The 18595-nt window shown below is 43.4% G+C and overlaps 1 protein-coding gene across 1 annotated transcript in view; it reads right to left on the bottom strand.

Annotated features, from left to right (window-relative positions):
• Positions 1–7646: 7646 nt before the first annotated feature.
• The window catches only part of LOC109922450 (coatomer subunit gamma-1), a 59527-nt gene continuing 48578 nt past the window's right edge, over positions 7647–18595 (bottom strand). Inside the window, exons 17-24 of the mRNA XM_048606676.1 lie at positions 18229–18354; positions 17548–17616; positions 17292–17434; positions 15905–16076; positions 13431–13528; positions 11431–11569; positions 10864–10962; positions 7647–8170 (exon numbers count right to left, since the gene is read on the bottom strand). Coding sequence (XP_048462633.1) covers positions 8040–8170; positions 10864–10962; positions 11431–11569; positions 13431–13528; positions 15905–16076; positions 17292–17434; positions 17548–17616; positions 18229–18354 — 977 coding nt within the window. The 3' untranslated portion in view covers positions 7647–8039. The remainder of the gene's footprint in view (positions 8171–10863; positions 10963–11430; positions 11570–13430; positions 13529–15904; positions 16077–17291; positions 17435–17547; positions 17617–18228; positions 18355–18595) is intronic.

Below are 18595 nucleotides of genomic sequence, written 5' to 3' on the forward strand. Positions count from 1 at the left end.
AGCTGGATGAACACAGCAGGCCGAGCAGCATCATAGGAGCAGGAAGCTTTTCTGATGAAGGGTCTAGGCCCGAAACGTCAGCCTTCCTGCTCCTGTGATGCTGCTTGGCCTGCTGTGTTCATCCAGCTCTACACCTTGTTATCTCTGATTCGAAATATCTACCAGGTTCTGGTGAGACCACATCTGGAGTACTACGAGCTGTTTTGGTCCCTTCATTTAAGGACCAAAATTATTTCATTGGAGGTAGTTCAGAGAAGGTTCACTGGGATAATCCCTGGTTAGGAGGGATTGTCTTATGAGCAAAGATTAAAGTGGGACTTGAGTCATTAGTATTTAGAAGAACGAGAGGTGATCTCATTGAAACATATGAGGATTCTTATGGGGTTTGACAGGGTAAATGCCGAGGGGATGTTTCACCTCATGGGGGAGCTCTGGGACCAGAGTCATAGAGTACAGGAAACAGACCCTTAGGTCCAACTCGTCCATACCGACCAGATATCCCAAATTAATCCAGTCCCATTTGCCAACATTTGGCCCATATCCCTCTAAACCCTTCCTGTTCGTGTACCCATCCAGCCCCATCCTGTTTAGACTCTCCCGTTAACTCAAACCGTCAATCCCTGCAACATCCTTGTCAATCTTTTCTGTACCCTTTCAAGTTTTACAACATCTTTCCTGTAGCAGGGAGACCAGAACGGAATTCAGTATTCTAAAAGTGGCCTCTCCAGTGTCCGGTACAACCACAAGATATTCCAATCCCTATACTCAATGCACTGACCAATGAAGGCAAGTACCAAACACATTCTGCACCACCCTGTCTACCTGTGACTCCACTTTCAAGGAACAATGCACCTGTAAGTCCCTTTGTTCAGCAACACTCCCCAGGACCTTACCGTTAGGTGTATAAGTCCTGCTCTGATTTGCTTTTCCAGAATGTTGCACCTCACAGTTATCTAAATTAAACTCTGTGTGCCACTCCTCGGCCCACCGGCCCATCTGATCAAGGTCCTGTTGTATTCTGAGGTAACCTTCTTCACTGTCCACTACACCACCTATTTTGCTGTCATCCACAAATTTACTAACAATACCTCCATTAGTCACATCCAAATCATTTCTATAAATAATAAAAAGCACTGGGCCCAGCATACAGTCTCAATATACAAGGTTGCCAATTGAAGATGGAAATCATTCATTCTGTGGAATTCTGAGGAATTCATTCTATCGATTGAGAGTCCTTGGAACTCCTTGCCACAGAGAGGTGTAGGAGCAGAATCCTTGTGTATGTTGAAAGCTGAGATAGATTCTTGATCAGCAGGGGAATCAAGGATTATGGAGTAAAGTGAATGTGTGGAATGTTGGAACAGACTCAAGGAGCTGAATGACCTACTCCTGTTCCAATTTCTTATGGAATGGTGGAGCAGGTTTGAAGGCCTGAATAGCCTACTCCTGTTCCAATTTCTTATGGAATGGTGGAGCAGGTCTGAATGGCCTACTCCCACTCCTGTTTTCTATGTTTCTACCTCATTGGACCTTTCCCACACTATCCACACGTATTCCTTGATATCTTTCACAATCTTCCTGCAATTCCCCTGCAGGGATTTTGTTTGCTTAAACCTTCACACTCCCCTCTCCAGATAATCTTTAGCTCTGTGACCATTCTGTTACATATCTGAAATACTCTAAAATAGATTCAAAGAATTCCAAAACCAAATGTATAAATTTACATCAAGGCAATACTTTAAAAACTAAAAAGTCTCGATAAGATCAGCCCCATTCTGTATCCTTTGCTGAAAGCAGGCCCCATCTCCTTTAACTCCTCCCATTTCCTACAGACTAAGGGCATGGCCATGGGCACCCTCATGGGCCCAAGCTATGCCTACCTCTTCAGAGGATATGTGGAACACTCCCTCTTCCACTGTTACACTGGCACCAACCCCCATCTCTTCCTCCGCTACATCGATGACCATATCGGAGCTGCCTTGTGTTCCATGAGGAGCTTGAACAGTTTATCAACTTTACTAACACCTTTCACCCCAACCTCAGGTTCACCTGGACCAAATCTGATACCTCGCTTTCCTTCCCGGACCTCACCGTTTCCATCTCTGGTAACCGCCTCAACATTGATATCTATTTCAAGCCCACCGACTTCCACAGCTACCTGAACTACACCTCCTCTCATCCACCTTCCTGCAAGATCGCGATCCCTTACTCCCAATTCCTCCACCTCTGCCGCGTCTGCTCCCAAGATGGAGCGTGTCACTCTCGAACGTCCCAGATGTTCTCTTATTTCAAGGACCACAACATCTCCCCTTCGGTGGTCAAAAATGCCCTCAACCACATCTCTTGCGTTTCCTGCACTTCTGCCCTCATGTCCCCTTCCCCAACAAAATAAAGACAGAATCCCCCTTGTCCTCACATAACACCCCACCAACCTCTGTATCCAATGTATCATTCTCCATCATTTCCACCACCTACAATCCGACTCCACAACCAAAGATATTTCCCTCCCCACACCTGTCTGCCTTTTGTCAGGACTGCTCTCCCCATGACTCCCCACTAACCCCACCACACCCAACAGCTTTCCCTGCAGCCGCAGGAAGTGCTACACCTGCCCCTACACCTCCCCCCTCACCTCCATTCAAGGCCCAAACAAATCTTCAACATCAGACATGGGTTCAACTGCACATCCATCAACTCGGTCTACTGCATCCGCTGCTCCCAACGTGGCCTCCTCTACATTGGTGAGACCAAACGAAGGTTCGGAGACCACTTTGTAGAGCACCTGCGCTCTGTGTGCAACAAACACCACCACCTTCCGGTCACCAATCATATTAACTCCCACTCCCTGGGTGATATGTCCATCCTGGGCCTCCTCCAGTGTCACAATGATGCCACCCGGAAACTGGAGGAGCAGCACCTCATATTGCACCTCAGGAGCTTACAGCCCAATGGCTTAAATGTGTATTTTACCAGTTTTAAAATCTCCCCACCCTCATCCTTATCCCACATCCAAACCTCCCTCTCATCCCGGCCTCCTTGACCTGACACAACCTATCCATCTTCTCTCCCACTTACCTGTCCCCCACCTCACTGACCAATCCCCACCACTCCCTACCTGCACTCACCTATCACCATCCAACCTACCTTCCCCAACCCCAAACCTCCTCTCTATTTCCCAGCTCCCTTCGCCCTCCCCGTTTCTGAAGAAGGGTCCCGTCCCAAAATGTCAACATTCCTGCTCCTCTGATGCTGCCTGGCCTGCGGTATTCCTCCAGTTCCACACTGTGTTGTCTCTGACTTCAGCATCTGCAGTTCTTGCTGCCTCCATATATATTACCTCCCAAATTCATCTCTGACCATCCAGCCCTACACTGCATTACATTTCCCTTAGCACAGAAGGCTGCCTCACTTCAAAATAATCATCAGACTCCGTAAGATTGGCTCTAGATTAATTTGCACACAGGATAAAATATGGTTGGAGATTCTCATCAGGCAGTACTAATTCACCTCTTGACCAAGAGGTCGAAGTTCAAGTCCCATCTGCTCCAGAGATGAACGCTGGCATCTCTGAACAGGTGGATTAGAAAATACCAAGATGAAGTCCAAGAGGACCATTGTCCTGCTCTCTCAGTAGAATACAATGACTGGTGAGGAGTTTAACCTGACGGTCACCACAAGGGGAGAGGCTGAGAAAACAGGACCTTGATGTTAACCTCAGCTGGTTCAAGAATTGAAACTGCACTGTTGCTGTCACTTTGAATCGCAAAGCAGGTGTCCAGTCAACTGAGCAAAGGTTGAATTCTACGGAGGGGAAAGGACTTCCTTTTTTGTCCTGCTAACACCACTTGCATCCCAAACAGCACTTTAAACATGTATGATTTCTTAATGGAGGAGACACCCAATTTACACACAAAACACTCCCACAAACAGCAATGCGATAAATAACCAGATAATCTGCGATTAGGCACTGATTGAGTGATAAATATAGCCCAGATATTCATATAAAAGGAAATTGTTGTTTCTTGGAATGCTAGCCTTTACAATCACCTAAAAATAAAACTGAAAAAGCTGTGGATGCCGTAAACCAGGAACAAAACAGAAGTTACTGGAAAAGCTCAGCAGGACTGGCAGCATCTGTGAAGAAAAAATCAGAGTGAATGTTTCGGGTCCAGTGACCTTTCTCAGATGCTGCCAGACCTGCTGAGCTTTTCTAGCAACTTCTGTTTTGTTCCTTAAAAAAAGGAGACTTGGTTTAATATCTCAGCCAATAGTGGTGATTCTGTCAGTGCAGTGTTCTCTGAATGCGGTACAAAGTGTTTCAGGCTGGATTACTTGTGCATTTCAGAGATTCCATGCTACTAATTCAGCCAAACTGATTGCGGTAAAAGATGGGCGTTTAGAGTGTGATCAATTGATTCCCCAATTCACATTTACCTCACCTGCCTGAGAAGATCAGAAATTTATAAACATTTTCCCCACAAGGTTTGACTAATTTTCTCGGAAGTGCCGTTCAACAGTCTGAGAAATGGCTGCCTTTTCGTCCGAGCGGAATTTATAATAGGTTTCATTGAGAGAAACAGGCAAGTGGCTGAAGTATTTTCTCTGGTCACTGAGTCAGTAAATAGGAGATTAAAATGTTCAATGTTAGGAGATACATTTTTCAAAGGATTATTAGAAACACAGATGGAGGCAGATTCGATGATAGCTTTTCAAAAGTACAGTAGAACAATATTTCTTAGAAGTATTTTAAATGGAGAATGGCATGAAATGATTTCTCACAGCTAGCACAAGTGTAACAGGCTCCAAACACTTAATTAGATCCTGATGCCCGTATTCACCATTGCACATTTTTGCTTACGTTTTAAAGTAAAGCATTTTGTATTTCATAAGTACAGAGTGTTCTCACAGTGCAGTGGGAAGTGTCTGTGTATCTGAACCAGAAGTTCTGGTTTCAGATCCCACTCTAGGACTTGGTCAAGGAAGCTGTGTTTACAATTGAGGCTAAACAGGTTGAATATCAACTAGTAAATCCTTTCAACATGTCAGGCAGTAAGAACAGGAGAGATTCGTGCTCAGCTGTGTGACAGAAGGAAAATTAGACCACCCATCATCATTATCCATAACTCCATTGTACAATATGCACACAAAAGAGCTTTTTCCCACAGGATCAGAATCAAGGAAGCATTATATCGTCCTTGCACGTTTGGAGTTTGGACGAGTGCAGGTATACAATACTATTCAATTAATGGTAGGGAGAACAGAGATCTAGGGGTTCAGGTACATAATTTTTTGGAAATTTGCATCACACATAGACAGGGTGGTTAAGGCGTTTAGCACACTTGCTTTCATTGCTCAGACCTTCGAGTACAGAAATTGGGACATCACGTTGGAGTTGTACAGGATGTTGAGGAGGCCTCTGTGTGCAGTTCCGGTCAGTCTGTGATAGGAAGGATGTTATTAAACTGGAGAGGGTTCAGAAAAGTTTAACCAGGACGTTGCCAGAATTGTAGGGCTTGAGATATAAAAATAGTCTGGAAAGGCTGGGACTGTTTTCACTTGGAGCATGGGCGGTTGACAGGTGACCTTTATAGATAAGGTGATTAAAGCGGGTCTTTTCACTAAGGTGGGGGCGCTCAAAACCAGGGGGCGTATCTTTTAAGGTGAGAGGAGAAAGATTTACAAAGGGCATGGGGGGCAACTTTTTTTTTAAAACAGAGTGGTTAGTGTGTGGAATGAAGTGCCAGAGGAAGTGATTAATGCGGGTACAGTTTCAACGGTCAAAAGACATTTGGATAAGTACATGAATAAAAAATGTTTGGAGGGATATGGGCCACATGCAGGCAAGTGGGATTAATTTGGTTTGGAAACATGGTCAGTGTGGACTGGTTGGACTGAAGGGTCTGTTTCTGTGTTGTATGTCTGTATGATTCTAGGTAACAAAAAAAAAGACTCCAAGAAGCCCAATCAGTCCCAGGAGGTTCACTCCCTCATTCACGCCCTCTGCAAGACCGCCAGGAGGCAGTGTGTGCAGATTAACACTTGGAAGCACTAACCAACGGTCAACTCCATCTCCTTGAAGGAGGGGTGGGGGCAACATGTACAGACCAGTCCCATCACTTCTTGTATCAAAACAAAGGGCTGGAAAACTCAGCAGATGTGGCATATTCTGAGAGAGAAAAACAGAGGTAACGTTTTGAGTCTGATTTTACTCCAGAACACACAAACTCTGCCAGAGCTGCTGAGTTTCTCCAGCACCTTCTTTATAATTTAGATTGCAGCAGTATTTTGTTTTTATCTGACCATCACCTTGGGATGCCTTCAAAATCTGTCAGCATCCCGCCTTGTAAATATATTGCTGTCGTCGGGTCAAAATTCTGGGAAACAAACCCCTTTCCCTAACTGTGGAACTGTGGAAATGCCTTCACCACACTGATTACCAGGATTCCCAAAAGGACCTGCAATATACCTTCTCAAGGATAATAAATGCGAGGTTTTTGAGGAAGTGTCACTCGATTGAAACGTTAACTCTCCGATTTCTCTTCACAGATGCAGCTAGATCTGCTGAGCTTTTCCAGCAACTTCCGCCTTTGCTTATAATAAATGCTGGTCTTGCCAGTGACATCTACACCCCTAAAATCTTATGCAAACTGTCCAGTTTCAGTCATTAAAGACATTACAAGACAGTTTGTTCAGATTGCCGTCTCTATAATGCCAACTGTCCACGCCCGAGAGTGCATTAACTCAGCATTAACATCTTTCACCCGCTGACTGACCAGCACTGCAGAAATAAAACCCAATTTGCACGCACCAAGGAGCTGTGGAATTTTCAATGTATAAAATCTAGCCGACAGCGAAATCTGCTGCGATTCATCTGCAACAGTAATTTCACAGTTATACTATCAGGCTGGTTTGTAATTTGGAAGTGGATATACTCTTCAGAATGCACGAGTGAGGAAAATTAGGAATTATAAGATTGCTCAGCAGCAGATTCCCCACTGAGAAAATTAAATGTAATGTGTGCCACAGGAAGCGAGGGAATAGAACAGGTGGGGTCATATAAACATATTAGGTATAGTAATCAACTCATCTTTCAGTGTGATTGTAGAACATTGATAGCACAGCTCGAGCTGCATTCACAAAACCAGAAATAGACCAACATTTTCAACAACCGCAGGGTTTATCAATGACAGAATACAACACACAGCAGTATCATTGGCTGTTTGTGATGGGGTAGGGGGAGAATGCTGCTCAGGAATGGCTGTCCTGAGGGAGCACACTCCACAGACATGTATTGGGATCACCTCAGGGCTGAATGCGGCTGCAAACAGGATTGTTTCTATACTAGTCCCTGTTCCACCATAGTTCCCTGCCAGGTCAGGTAAGCGATGGTGTGGGGTACAGCCACGGGAGGGGAAAGGAAGAGGAAGAAAGCAGGAAGGAATGGCCAGCACCAGGTCCTGTTGACTATCCAGATAATCCCCACAAAATGTGGACTTCAGTTGACATTGAATGTCCACCTCAAACTGCCCAAGATCCTGCTGCTAGGAGGGAAAGAGAAATTTCAAATTGTACAGGGGACAGGATTCCTTTTGAAACTCCTTTTAACTGTCTCAATCAGCAGCAAACCAAAACAAAACAGACAGAAATTGGAATAACAAAAGCCTTTTTATTCAACAAATTACAGACAGGGGAAAAAAAAGTTAATGCCCCTGTGTTCCATACTACAGTTTGTGTATTATATATGTGTAATGTAACAAGCCCTCATAGGCATGAAGGGTACTTAAAATTCATTCTGATTTGCTGGTATTCTCCAAACATTTCCTAACATTAATCAGAGATATTATTACAAGTGATCATTTCACAAACCTGCTTCCCGATGCAAAAGATCCGACAGCATCTATTTTTGCATCACTGAAGCAAGCTCAATCTTTTCTCCCCCATAATTAGCAATAAAATGAACGAGTCATGGCGTTCCCTTAGAAATCTCTCACCCACCCTGGGCAGCGAGAGTAGGTCCAGCGTTTTCTTCATAGAAGAATCTAACCAACAGAGGCCATGATGACATCGACAGGAACTTCGTCTTTACTGCGCGCGGTCACTTGCATGGTCACTCCATCCATCAGGGCAAGCCGGGCCCTCACAAGGAGGTCGTGACCTCCGCGGAAAACACCTGAGACGGGAGAAGGAAAGGTCATTTCCAGGGATCAAGCAAGGTTATTTGGCCAGGCTCAATGTTGTTTTGGGTGCTGAGGTCTCAGAAGGTTCAGTGCAAAAAAACCTGCCATTCTATTGGTATTTATGCACCACATCAATTTCCTCCATTAGGTTTCATCTCATCCCATCAACACACCTTTTAAATTCCAAAGTCAGAAGTCACGCGACACCAGGTTATACTCCAACAGGTTTATTTAAAATCACAAGCTTTTGGAGCACTGTTCTGTAATCAGGTGAAGTGGAGAAAGGCGCACTGGCACAGAATTTAATTTCGTTTAATTCCTTTCACACATATTTATCTCTGGCAACATCACCTTGAATGCATCTATGCTTCTCACCTCAACTATTGGATGATGCATTTCAAACTTCAGATCTGCAATTCCCCCCTACTCCAGACAATCTTTCATCCCAATGGTTGACAAGAATTTATACCACTACCTTAAAAACATTCGAGGACTTGGCTTCCACTGACTTTTCAGGCAGAGAGTTACAAGACAAGAGTTAAATAGATTTTGATTGACAAAGCAGTCAAGGATTTTGGTGTGCAGATAGGACGGTGGGGTTGAGATCACAGCTTGAAGAACCAAGTGGTTTACTCCCACTCCTGTCAGTGCCAGTGCTTGAAGTGAATAGTAATAACATTCAGCTTACTTTTGACACCCAACAGTAATTATCTTTGCTGACCCTTACAAGTCTCTTGGAAATATGCAACAAGTGATACTTTAGGGCAGACTGATAGTATGGTGGACTAAATACTCAAAAGGGAGAGAGTTCAAATTCCATTTCAGTCACTCACTGAATTCAATAAACTGTGACCATAAGGAATGGGAGCAGAAAGAAATGCTCTCCCCTGAAGGAAAGTCGACATTCCCTCACCACTACTGCACCTCAGTCTGGCTGACATCTGATCCCAGCTCCTACATTACGCCTTAATGGGCAATGCTAGAAACTTAATGCTGCAAAAAGGAATCAGAGAAGTATCAGACAGGGTGGACAAATCTCTCAGTAATGAGGACAGGAGTCAAAGAGTGTGGGCCCAGGGGAGTCCAGAACCAGGGGTCATGGTCTAAGGATACAGGATAGGCCAGTTAGGACTGAGTGAGGTAGAAATTTCTTCACCCAGGGAGTGGGGACCCTGTGGAATTCTCTGCCACAGGTAATGGTTTAAGCCAAAACACTGAATATTTTAAAGGAGTTAGATATAGTTCTTTGAGCTAAAGGGATCAAAGAGTATGGGAAGAAAGAGGGAACAGGGGACTGAGTTGGATGATGTTGAACGGCAGCGCAGGTATATCAATACAAGCTTGAAGGGCTGAATGGTCTATTCCTGACCCTACTTTCTACGTTTCAATGTCAACCAACCTCATTCAGTCAAACCTATAGAGCCCGTCTCATTGGAATGTAGGGACTGGCACTGAGTGAGCTTTTACTATGTCAAATGATGCAGTTATTACAGATAGTGCTTTAAACCAAACCCCACTCTTCACCACCATGTGCTGGGCACATCTGACCCCACCAGGTGGACTCCCAGAAGACCCGAGAGATTTAAAGGTATCGTGCAAGCAAGATGTAAAAGCAAATCCAAATTACAGCACCACAGAAAATGAACAGGGGCTAGCTTTAGGCTCTTATGAGTTAGACACTAGCAGACTTTCACATTCTTACAAATTTGGGATAGCGCCAGGGACTTTGTAAAGGGTACATCAATGCCCAGATGCCGACATCGCTGCGGTAAGGATAAAGGCTCCTTCCAGCTTTGGCAGACACTGAACAGAGATGAGGGAGAGACTGTGTGCCATGAACTGCTGCGGGTGTTTACCCTAACACCCAGAAATTACTTGTTTTGGGTGTCGATATGCCAGGTCAGTGCTTCCAATCACATCAGAAGGCATTTCCCCAAAGAAGCCACCAACTGCCCCCCCCACCAAGCTCACTCTTGCAATGCCATCCAAGTCAAAGTAAGAGTGCAGGAGCAAAGTGGTTATGTTCACAGTCAATCTTAAATTCCAAAGGAACAGTCTGAAAATTTGTATTAAAACAAAATCTGGTAATAGAAATTTGCTTTCAGCAAAACAGACCTTGAAGCAGTCAGACCCCACAGGGTCACTTTAGGGCAGATCTACTCACACTGACCTCCGGGACTTGAAATAGGAGCAGAAGTAGGCCATTCAGCCCCTCAAGCCTGCTCCACCATTCAATAAGATCACAGCGAATGTGTTTGTGCCTCTAATTCCCATCTATCCGCTATACTCAGAGTGTTACCTGCCTTGTTGCCACATAACTTCCCTCTTTAGTAGTCTAGTGCAGCACCTAGATCAGGGCAGTGGAAGATAGGCAACTAATATCAGCATTGCCAAAAAAAAAAAACACATGCACCCAGAATTTTCATTTTTAAAATCGCAGTAGCCAGGGCAGCACACAAAGTCGACTGTGTTTTACAATGCGAAAGGTGCTACTCACAAGCAAGTTGTTGGCAGTCATCAATGTTCAGCCTTGGGAAGGCAAATAGAGAATTTACAAAGATTGAACCTCTGACACGCACCAGAAACAGATCTCTAGGATACTGGGGCATCAATATGTTCATGACATCAGAGTCCAAACTGACCACCGCTGGGTGGGGGCCTGGAGGTGGTTAAGGGACCAGCTTACCTGCTAGATAAAGTGTGTGAGAATTCTTATTCTCTGGCACCTTGTCAGACCTCTCACACGGCTGCATGCCCAGGAAGTTAATAATGTTATTCACGGCCTCTGCAAACACAAGGACAGCAAGGTTTAGAAGGTGAACCATATGCAGCAGCACCAGCATGGCTACTGGCCTGCACTCAGCAACCCACAAATGTTGACAGCCTAGTCCAAATGACTGAATCCCAGAAGCAAGTCAAGGCCCACTGAATGGCACAGCATTTACTGCTGGATATTAAAGATCACAAACAGTCAACAAAATAGCTCTTACCCCAATTATACCACCCAACACTGTGTCAGCCCCAGGACAGCAAGTGTTGTCAGCCATGGAACAGCATTCGGGCTGATCCCAGTGGAGGCACAAGCACAGTGCACCTTTTTCAAAAACTGTGGTGGGATGCAAGTCTTATCCTGCCACAACTACTTGGAACAAGAGGGTTTTGTTTACAATGCAGTCACAGTACAGAACCTTACGAATTACCTGTGCTATGTACAGGTCAGTGTTACATTTGCTAACCACTTGTTACCACTAACCATGAAGTGTTTTCATGCTGGACAGGGCAAAGGTCTCCTCCTTCTCAAATTCAGATCCCACTTCCTCCCAAGCAGCACTGAAGTTTGGTTTCAGGACTTTCTGGATGTGATCTGCCACAGTGATCTCCACATCTTCCAGCTGGGACAGAAGACAAAATAAAGCTGACTTTGAGCAGAGGTGTCTATGGCATCTACCAGTTGCTATGACACACAACAAATGCCTACTCAGACACATTCAAATTCCTGCAGGATTTCGGATCATATCGTGAACAGAGTGTCGAGGGCATATGATTCAAGTTAAGTGTTGAAAAGGTCAGACTTGAAAGAAAGACAGACAATGCTGCAAGATGAAGCAGGAAATTCTTTGGTGTTGCTTCAGGTTTGTCAATGTTCCTTTGCCAAAGTGTAGCCAAAGCTTTGTTAATCCAAGTTAATGGGGTTTCCGCTGCATTGTAACTAAGTGTCGGCAGAGGAGTAAGGGCAGTCCCAAGGAATTTCCTAACTTGCAATTAGACGAAAGGTATCAATAAGGAGGGAAAATCAAATGTTGCCTATTTAAAGAAAAATCTTGTTTTCATACACCACCTGTCTTCAAATGGCTGGATTACAGGCATTGTATCTGTACCATAAGTACCAGTACTTTTCACTCTCCCTACTGCATTTACATTGGGGAGTCAAGTATACACTAGGCTTGAGTTCTAGGTTGAACAGAGGTATAGAATATTCATGGCACAGAATGAGGCCATTTGGCTCTTCATGTCTACACTAACTGAAAATAAGCTGACGGTTAATCTCACTATCCAGCCCCTGGTCAATAACCATGTAGGTTTACAGCATTTCAAACAAATTGCCAATTATTTATTTTTTAAATGTCAGCAGGATTTAGGCCTCTGCCACCATTTCAGACAGCTAATCCCAGACTGCCACTACCATCGGGGTTAAAGATTTTCTCAACTTCTTTCTAATCCTTCTACCAATTACTTTAAACCCAAGACAGCTGGTTGTTGACCTGTTGAGGGAAATGTGTCTCTTCTATCCAATCTCTCTCAGCCTCACAATTTTATCCACCTTAATTAAATCTCTCCTAAAGACCATACGGTCATCCTTTTCTGTTCCTAAGGATACATCCTTGCCTATTCAATCCTTTGTCATTGTTAAAATTTGCCAGTCCTGAAAACATCCTTGTAAATCTCCTCTATATCCTTTCTCTATCCTCATGACTATGATCACACCCTTCCTGAAATGTGATGATGGGAACTGAACACAGTAGTCTAGTTGTGGCCAGGCTAGTGTTTTACACAGTTCTGGCATAGCCTCCTTATTCTTGTATCCAATGCCATGGCTGATAAAGAGAATACCCTGAATGTCTTTTTAACCACCTTACTACCTACCTGTCCCCCTGCTTTCAAGGGCCTGTGAGCATGCACTCCAAGCTGTCTCTGCTCCAATATAGTTTCAGTATTCTCCCATTTATACTGCATTTATTTGCCTTGTTTGCCTCTCACAAAGACATCACCTCACACTTGTATGGGCTGAATTCCATTTTCCACTTTTCTATCACTTGACTGTCCACTGAGATTTTCATGTGGCTTACAGCTTTCTTCATCAATTTCAACCACTCAGCCAACCTTTGTACTAAGACAGCCCTGTAACGGCTATCTTTCCAATGAATCTAACATCCCCCATCTGGACCCACCAATGAAGGCTAAAAAAAAAAAAAAAAAAAAAAAAAAAAATCCCATGACTTTTAAGAAAAGTAGGAATGTTATTTCCATTGTCCTGGCCACTAAATACCCACCAAATTACCACCACAAAAATAGATTATCTAGTCAGCTGGTTATGAGATCTTGCTGTGTACAAATCGCTTGTAATGCAATGGGACATCCTGAGGTCTTGAAAGGTTTTACATCAATACCAAGGCTTTCCTTCTATTGCTTCACTATGGCACAGAATATTGGACTCATCGGGGCATAAAGATGAACTGGTTCTGTTCCACTTACCACATACTCATCTTCATAGCCCTCTTCATCAGCCTCTCCCGTATTAGGATCACAGTCTTTCACAGTGAACTTTAAAGTACAGCTAAATGTACAGGACACTGAAGGAAGAGAAAGGAATGAGCTGCAAGTACAAACAGGGCTTGGAAGAAACAAATCACACTAATATATTGAGGAAAGGAGATAAAATGGCAACACTTAACTCTGGTGCCTATCTTAACATCCTAACACTGCATGGAATACATGGGCACTGCATATTTAACAGCTTAAATCTTCAAATGTCAACAGGCCTGCCGTGACTTCTTCACTGCCAATTCCAAATCTTTCAGACAAGATTACCCACAGCTCCCATGCAAGTTTAGACTACATTTCCTTGTTTTCCTGTACAGCACACAGCCAAGCTGAACACTGAGACTGACAGATTTTTGTTGGGTAAGGGTGTCAAGGTGGGTAAGTGGGGTTGATCAGCTTGATCTAATGTAATAATGGAACAGGCTAGATTGCTTAATATTGGTTCTCCTACGATTCTGGGGCACTGTAGCAACAGCAGCACCATTGTAACAGAGAGTGGATCTCAATTCCAGATTTATGAATCAATAATCCAGAGTATCAGATTGACTTTGGATTACTAGTCCAATTGCATTATCACAGCATGACAGTCTCCCCAAAGTACTCCACTGACATTCTCACGCAGTTGAGCTGAGGAACATATCTTGTGAAGTCTTGAATCAGACAACATAACAGCAAGCTATGGGGGAATGGGAACAGACCAGCAGGTTACTTGTAATCCAGGTCACCAGCAAGCAGGCTGAAAGTTTGAGAGCTGCAATCCCAAACTGAGAAAACAAAACACAGAGACTGTTTTCCAACCAGTAATATCAATGCAATCCAGGCAGAATCTACTCAGCTAAACAAGCAGGGTGTGTAAACATAAGTGACTTAAACACAAAGCTATTTACTCATATTTCCTTTATCTTTTAAGCTGGCTCAAGATTAAACAGCCTTTATCCATGAAGCTGTCTATAATTCCAGGTCAAAACTGAAATTCCACAAATTACATTGGACCAGGAAGGTTCTTCAAATTGAGCTGATTTCCTTATGGCGAGCACGAAAACAATTTTAGATTGTACCTGTCTAAAGGTACTTAACTTTCTGAGTTCATACCGAGTACGTACTAAGTACATACCTAGTGTGCACCAATTAAACTATTAGTACAGAAAAAAGAACTGTAGATGCTGGAGATCTGAAACAAACAAATACTGAAATTGCAATGGCTGGGAGCATCTATGGAGAGAATACAAAGTTTTGTATTTCGAGCCCAGTGACCCTTCTTCAGTACTGGAGAATTATACTGCTAACTTGTTTATTGAAAGGTATTTTTGGTATTAAAATAGAATTTCCAGGGCTTGAGCATAAAACTGACGCTCTATCACTGGCCAATGTGTTAACATGGCAAAAATAGACTATTCAGTCATTGGTGTTTGTAGGAACTTGCTATGTGCAAATTGGCTGTTGTGAGTGCTACAACAGTGACTACACTCCAAAAAGGGAGCATTCAATTGGTACTTCAAGAAATCCGGAACATTTGAAAAGCAGTACATAATTGCAAGACTTCTTTTCAAAAAAGGTGTTTTTAAAACAATTTACTCAAATGGAGGAATGGACACCAGTGTGATTCCTTGAAATTTTCCAAGTTGCACATGGCTTGATTATTTCAATCCACAACATCTTTAAGTCTTCAATGGCCACACATGCATACAGCTTAGTGCAAAACATTACTGGACGCCTGATTAAATGCATATAATTTGCTGAGAAACCCATATCTGTTCTCTTAATAAACATGCACCAGGTTAACACACTTAAAAAGAGAATCAACAAATACTTTAAATAGACAGAAAACAAAACAATTATTTTCTATTACAATTGGACTTGAAGACTTCTATATGATTATGCAAGTTATGTTTAGCAGACTTGAAGCATATGCTAAGCAGCACAATTCCAAGCAATCTTTGGGTGCAAATACTGATCAAAGAAACTTTACTCTTGGGAGTTAAATAAGTCAGAGGTATACAGCACTGAAACAGGATCTTTGGCCCAACTTGTCCACGCTGACCAGATTTCCGAAACCAAACTAGCCCCATTTACCTGCATTTAGCCCTTATTCCTCCAACCCTTTCCTAAAGGTGCATCTGTCCAAATGTCTTTTAAATGTTGGAACTGCACCCACCTCTATCACCTCCTCTGGCAGCTTGTTTCATATATGCACACCTTGTGTGTGAAGAAGTTGCCCCTCAGGTCCCTTTTAAATCTTTCCCTTCTCATCTAAACCTATGTCCTGCAGTTTTGGACTCCACTACCCTAGGAAAAATGGCCTGGGCTATTCAGCTTATCTATGACCTTACAGAGGTTTACAAAGTTGCGAGGGGCAATGTCTCGGCAATGCAACATCCTCCAGGTAACTGCAAATGCTTCCTCACCTGCAGTTGGATCTTCCTCAGGCAACATCACCAGCGTATAACAGATGCCTGGCTGGTTATAGGATAGGGTAGCCGCTGGAATACAGCACAGCACTTCGTAACCTTCTGTCGGTTCCATCTGCACTGTGACATTCTCCAATATTTGGTCATTCAGAGTATTGGTGCAATCAAACTACAGAGGCCAAACAGAAAGTAATTTAACAAATGCAACTTATTAAGATATCACCAGATAGGGCTTGAACTAGAGCCTGGAGGCTCGCTGCTGGTCCACCTCTCATTTACCTTTGGCCCTCAGCACCCTCCAGATCTTCACACACACAGCTATTATGGGTTGTTGAAAGACTTCGAACCCCTTTTTGTTACCTCGCTTCAACAAAAGACAACCTTAGAAGATAGCACCATACGAAGAAGATAGTGTCATCCCAACTTTCACACAGTGCTGCAGGTGAAAAATCTGACACAAAATGATCACTGGAGCTTTTGTTCCTGATTCTTGAGGAGGAAGTGTTCACTTTACAGCTGCCCACATGATTAACAATCAGAGTGTGGGCAATGCCAGGTGCAGCTCTAGGTCTATAGGTTAGTTGGCATTGTCTTTCTGACAGAAGGTCATGGACATGGCCCCATATTAATGACCATAATCGAGACTAACCCCCAGTACTAAAGGAGTATTGCATTATCAGAGGTTCTGCCTCTCAGCTTAGTTTTTCAACTATCCTTTTGGGTGAACATGAAAGATCCCACTGCATTATTCAGAGAGTAGCAAGGGATTTATCCCCATCCTTTTTATTTAAAAAGGGATTAATTAATAGAATTGTTGTGCTGTTGGAAAGATCAGCATTTCCCACCCACCCCTAATTACATTTAGGAAGGTGGTGGTGAGCTGCCTTCTTAAACCACAGCAGTATTTGCAGTGTTGGTGCAATCACAGTGCTATTATGCAGGAAGATCCAGAATTTTGTCCTAGCCACAGTGAAGGATGGTGGTAATGCCAAGTCAGAATGGCATGTGGTGCTGCTTCCCTGCATCGGCCGCCCTTTTTCTAGATTGTAAAGGCTCTGAGTTTGTAAAGTACTGTTGGTAGCGGGGTGTGGGGAAGGCAGGGTTCACTGCTATGCACCTTGTAGATGGTACACAATGTTGCCACTATGTGTTAGTGGTGTCCGAAGTGAACACTGAGTTCCCCAATGAACTCTAGCGAAAGTACTGTGTAAATTAAATGCATGTCTTCCTTTTACTGCTATTTCAGCTCAAATCAGAAAGTTAAATATTCAGCATTATGACCAAAAAACAGCAGCCAGGGGAGGAAAATGCAAACACAAAGATTAACGACTCCAACCAGCTTTGGGACACAAAAGTACAGCTGAGAAGTCTAGGAGTCACCTACCTGGAACACAAAATGATTTTCGAAGGTGTGTTTTGTGCAACGGATAACATATTCTGTCTCCGATTCTGTGAGGGGGACAGGGTTAGGCGAAGACTTGAAAAGTGAGCCAAGGTCTTTGAACTCTGGGATAGCAGCAAGTTGTTCTGAAACAGAACGAGATTTTCCACTTTGGGTTTAGTGCAAACAGCAACTCTGAATCAAGTGTTGTAATATTTGCACTACAAACTGAAATTTCTGTAGTCAAAGCCACCCTCACCTTGGAAAATATCCTGCCTGCTCGATGCCACCTTCTCTGGCACTTTGACAGTGGCTGCTGGAGAGATTTCTGGAATAATAAAACATCAGTAAAAAGTCAACACAGACAAATTTTGTTGGGGAAGAATAGAGGTTGCAGAAAGAGCAGCAAAGGTGCCTCCCTGTTCACAACTGCCTGCAGGCTTTTTTTACTGCCAATGCAATTCACCAAGCTCTGCAGGGATTCACAAGGGGTTCAAGTCATCTCTGTCCTTCAACATTGTGCTGGAAGGGGAAGGAAGAAAAAGACCTAATTGTAAGCCTTTTCTAACAGCTAGCTGACCTTCGTATGTCCTTCCTTTGTAGCAGCCCTAAGCTAGTGACTAATTCAAACAAACTCATGCAATTTTTTTTCAAAAGGATGCTGCACCAACAAAACTGCCATTTCCACTTTCTGGGAAGGGAGTAGTTTGACGGAAGCCATTAAAACCCCCAATCTGTTTCTCAAAATGTCATTCTAGAGATACATAAAAATGAAGAAGATCGTTCAACTTATCACATTCAATTAGGAGAAGAAAAATGGTCTTCCCCTTTTTGAAATGATTAGTGTCTCCACTACTTTGGTGAGAAAGTCCAATAACGAAAACAAATGACGTTCACAGTTTACCGAGGGTCAGAAGGGAACACAGCTCCATGCACCTACCAGACTTCTGCTCTGAGGTGGGAGCCATCGACAGCGGAACTGATTTTAGGTCAAAGGGTTTTTCAGATGGTTCCAGTGTGTAGTGGTGAAGTGCTCGCTCCAAGCCTGGAATGGACACTTGTAGACCTGGAGAGGGAGAAATTGCATTGATTTTTAAATGTGCCTTGTGTGCAAAACAATGCTGGTATTTTAAAAGCTAAAATTTGAAACACACTGTGCATGCTATTCTCCTAAATATTCTTTGTGTAGCTACTGAAGACACTGACATTCGTTGCAGCGCATATGTCATTGCTCAATCTGTATATCACCGATAATCATAATTCAGCTCAGCCAGAGATAGTAGGAACTGCAGATGCTGGAGAATTCG

This window comes from Rhincodon typus, chromosome 16, assembly GCF_021869965.1.
Source record: "Rhincodon typus isolate 14 chromosome 16, sRhiTyp1.1, whole genome shotgun sequence".
In the NCBI taxonomy this organism is placed as follows: Eukaryota; Metazoa; Chordata; class Chondrichthyes; order Orectolobiformes; family Rhincodontidae; genus Rhincodon; species Rhincodon typus.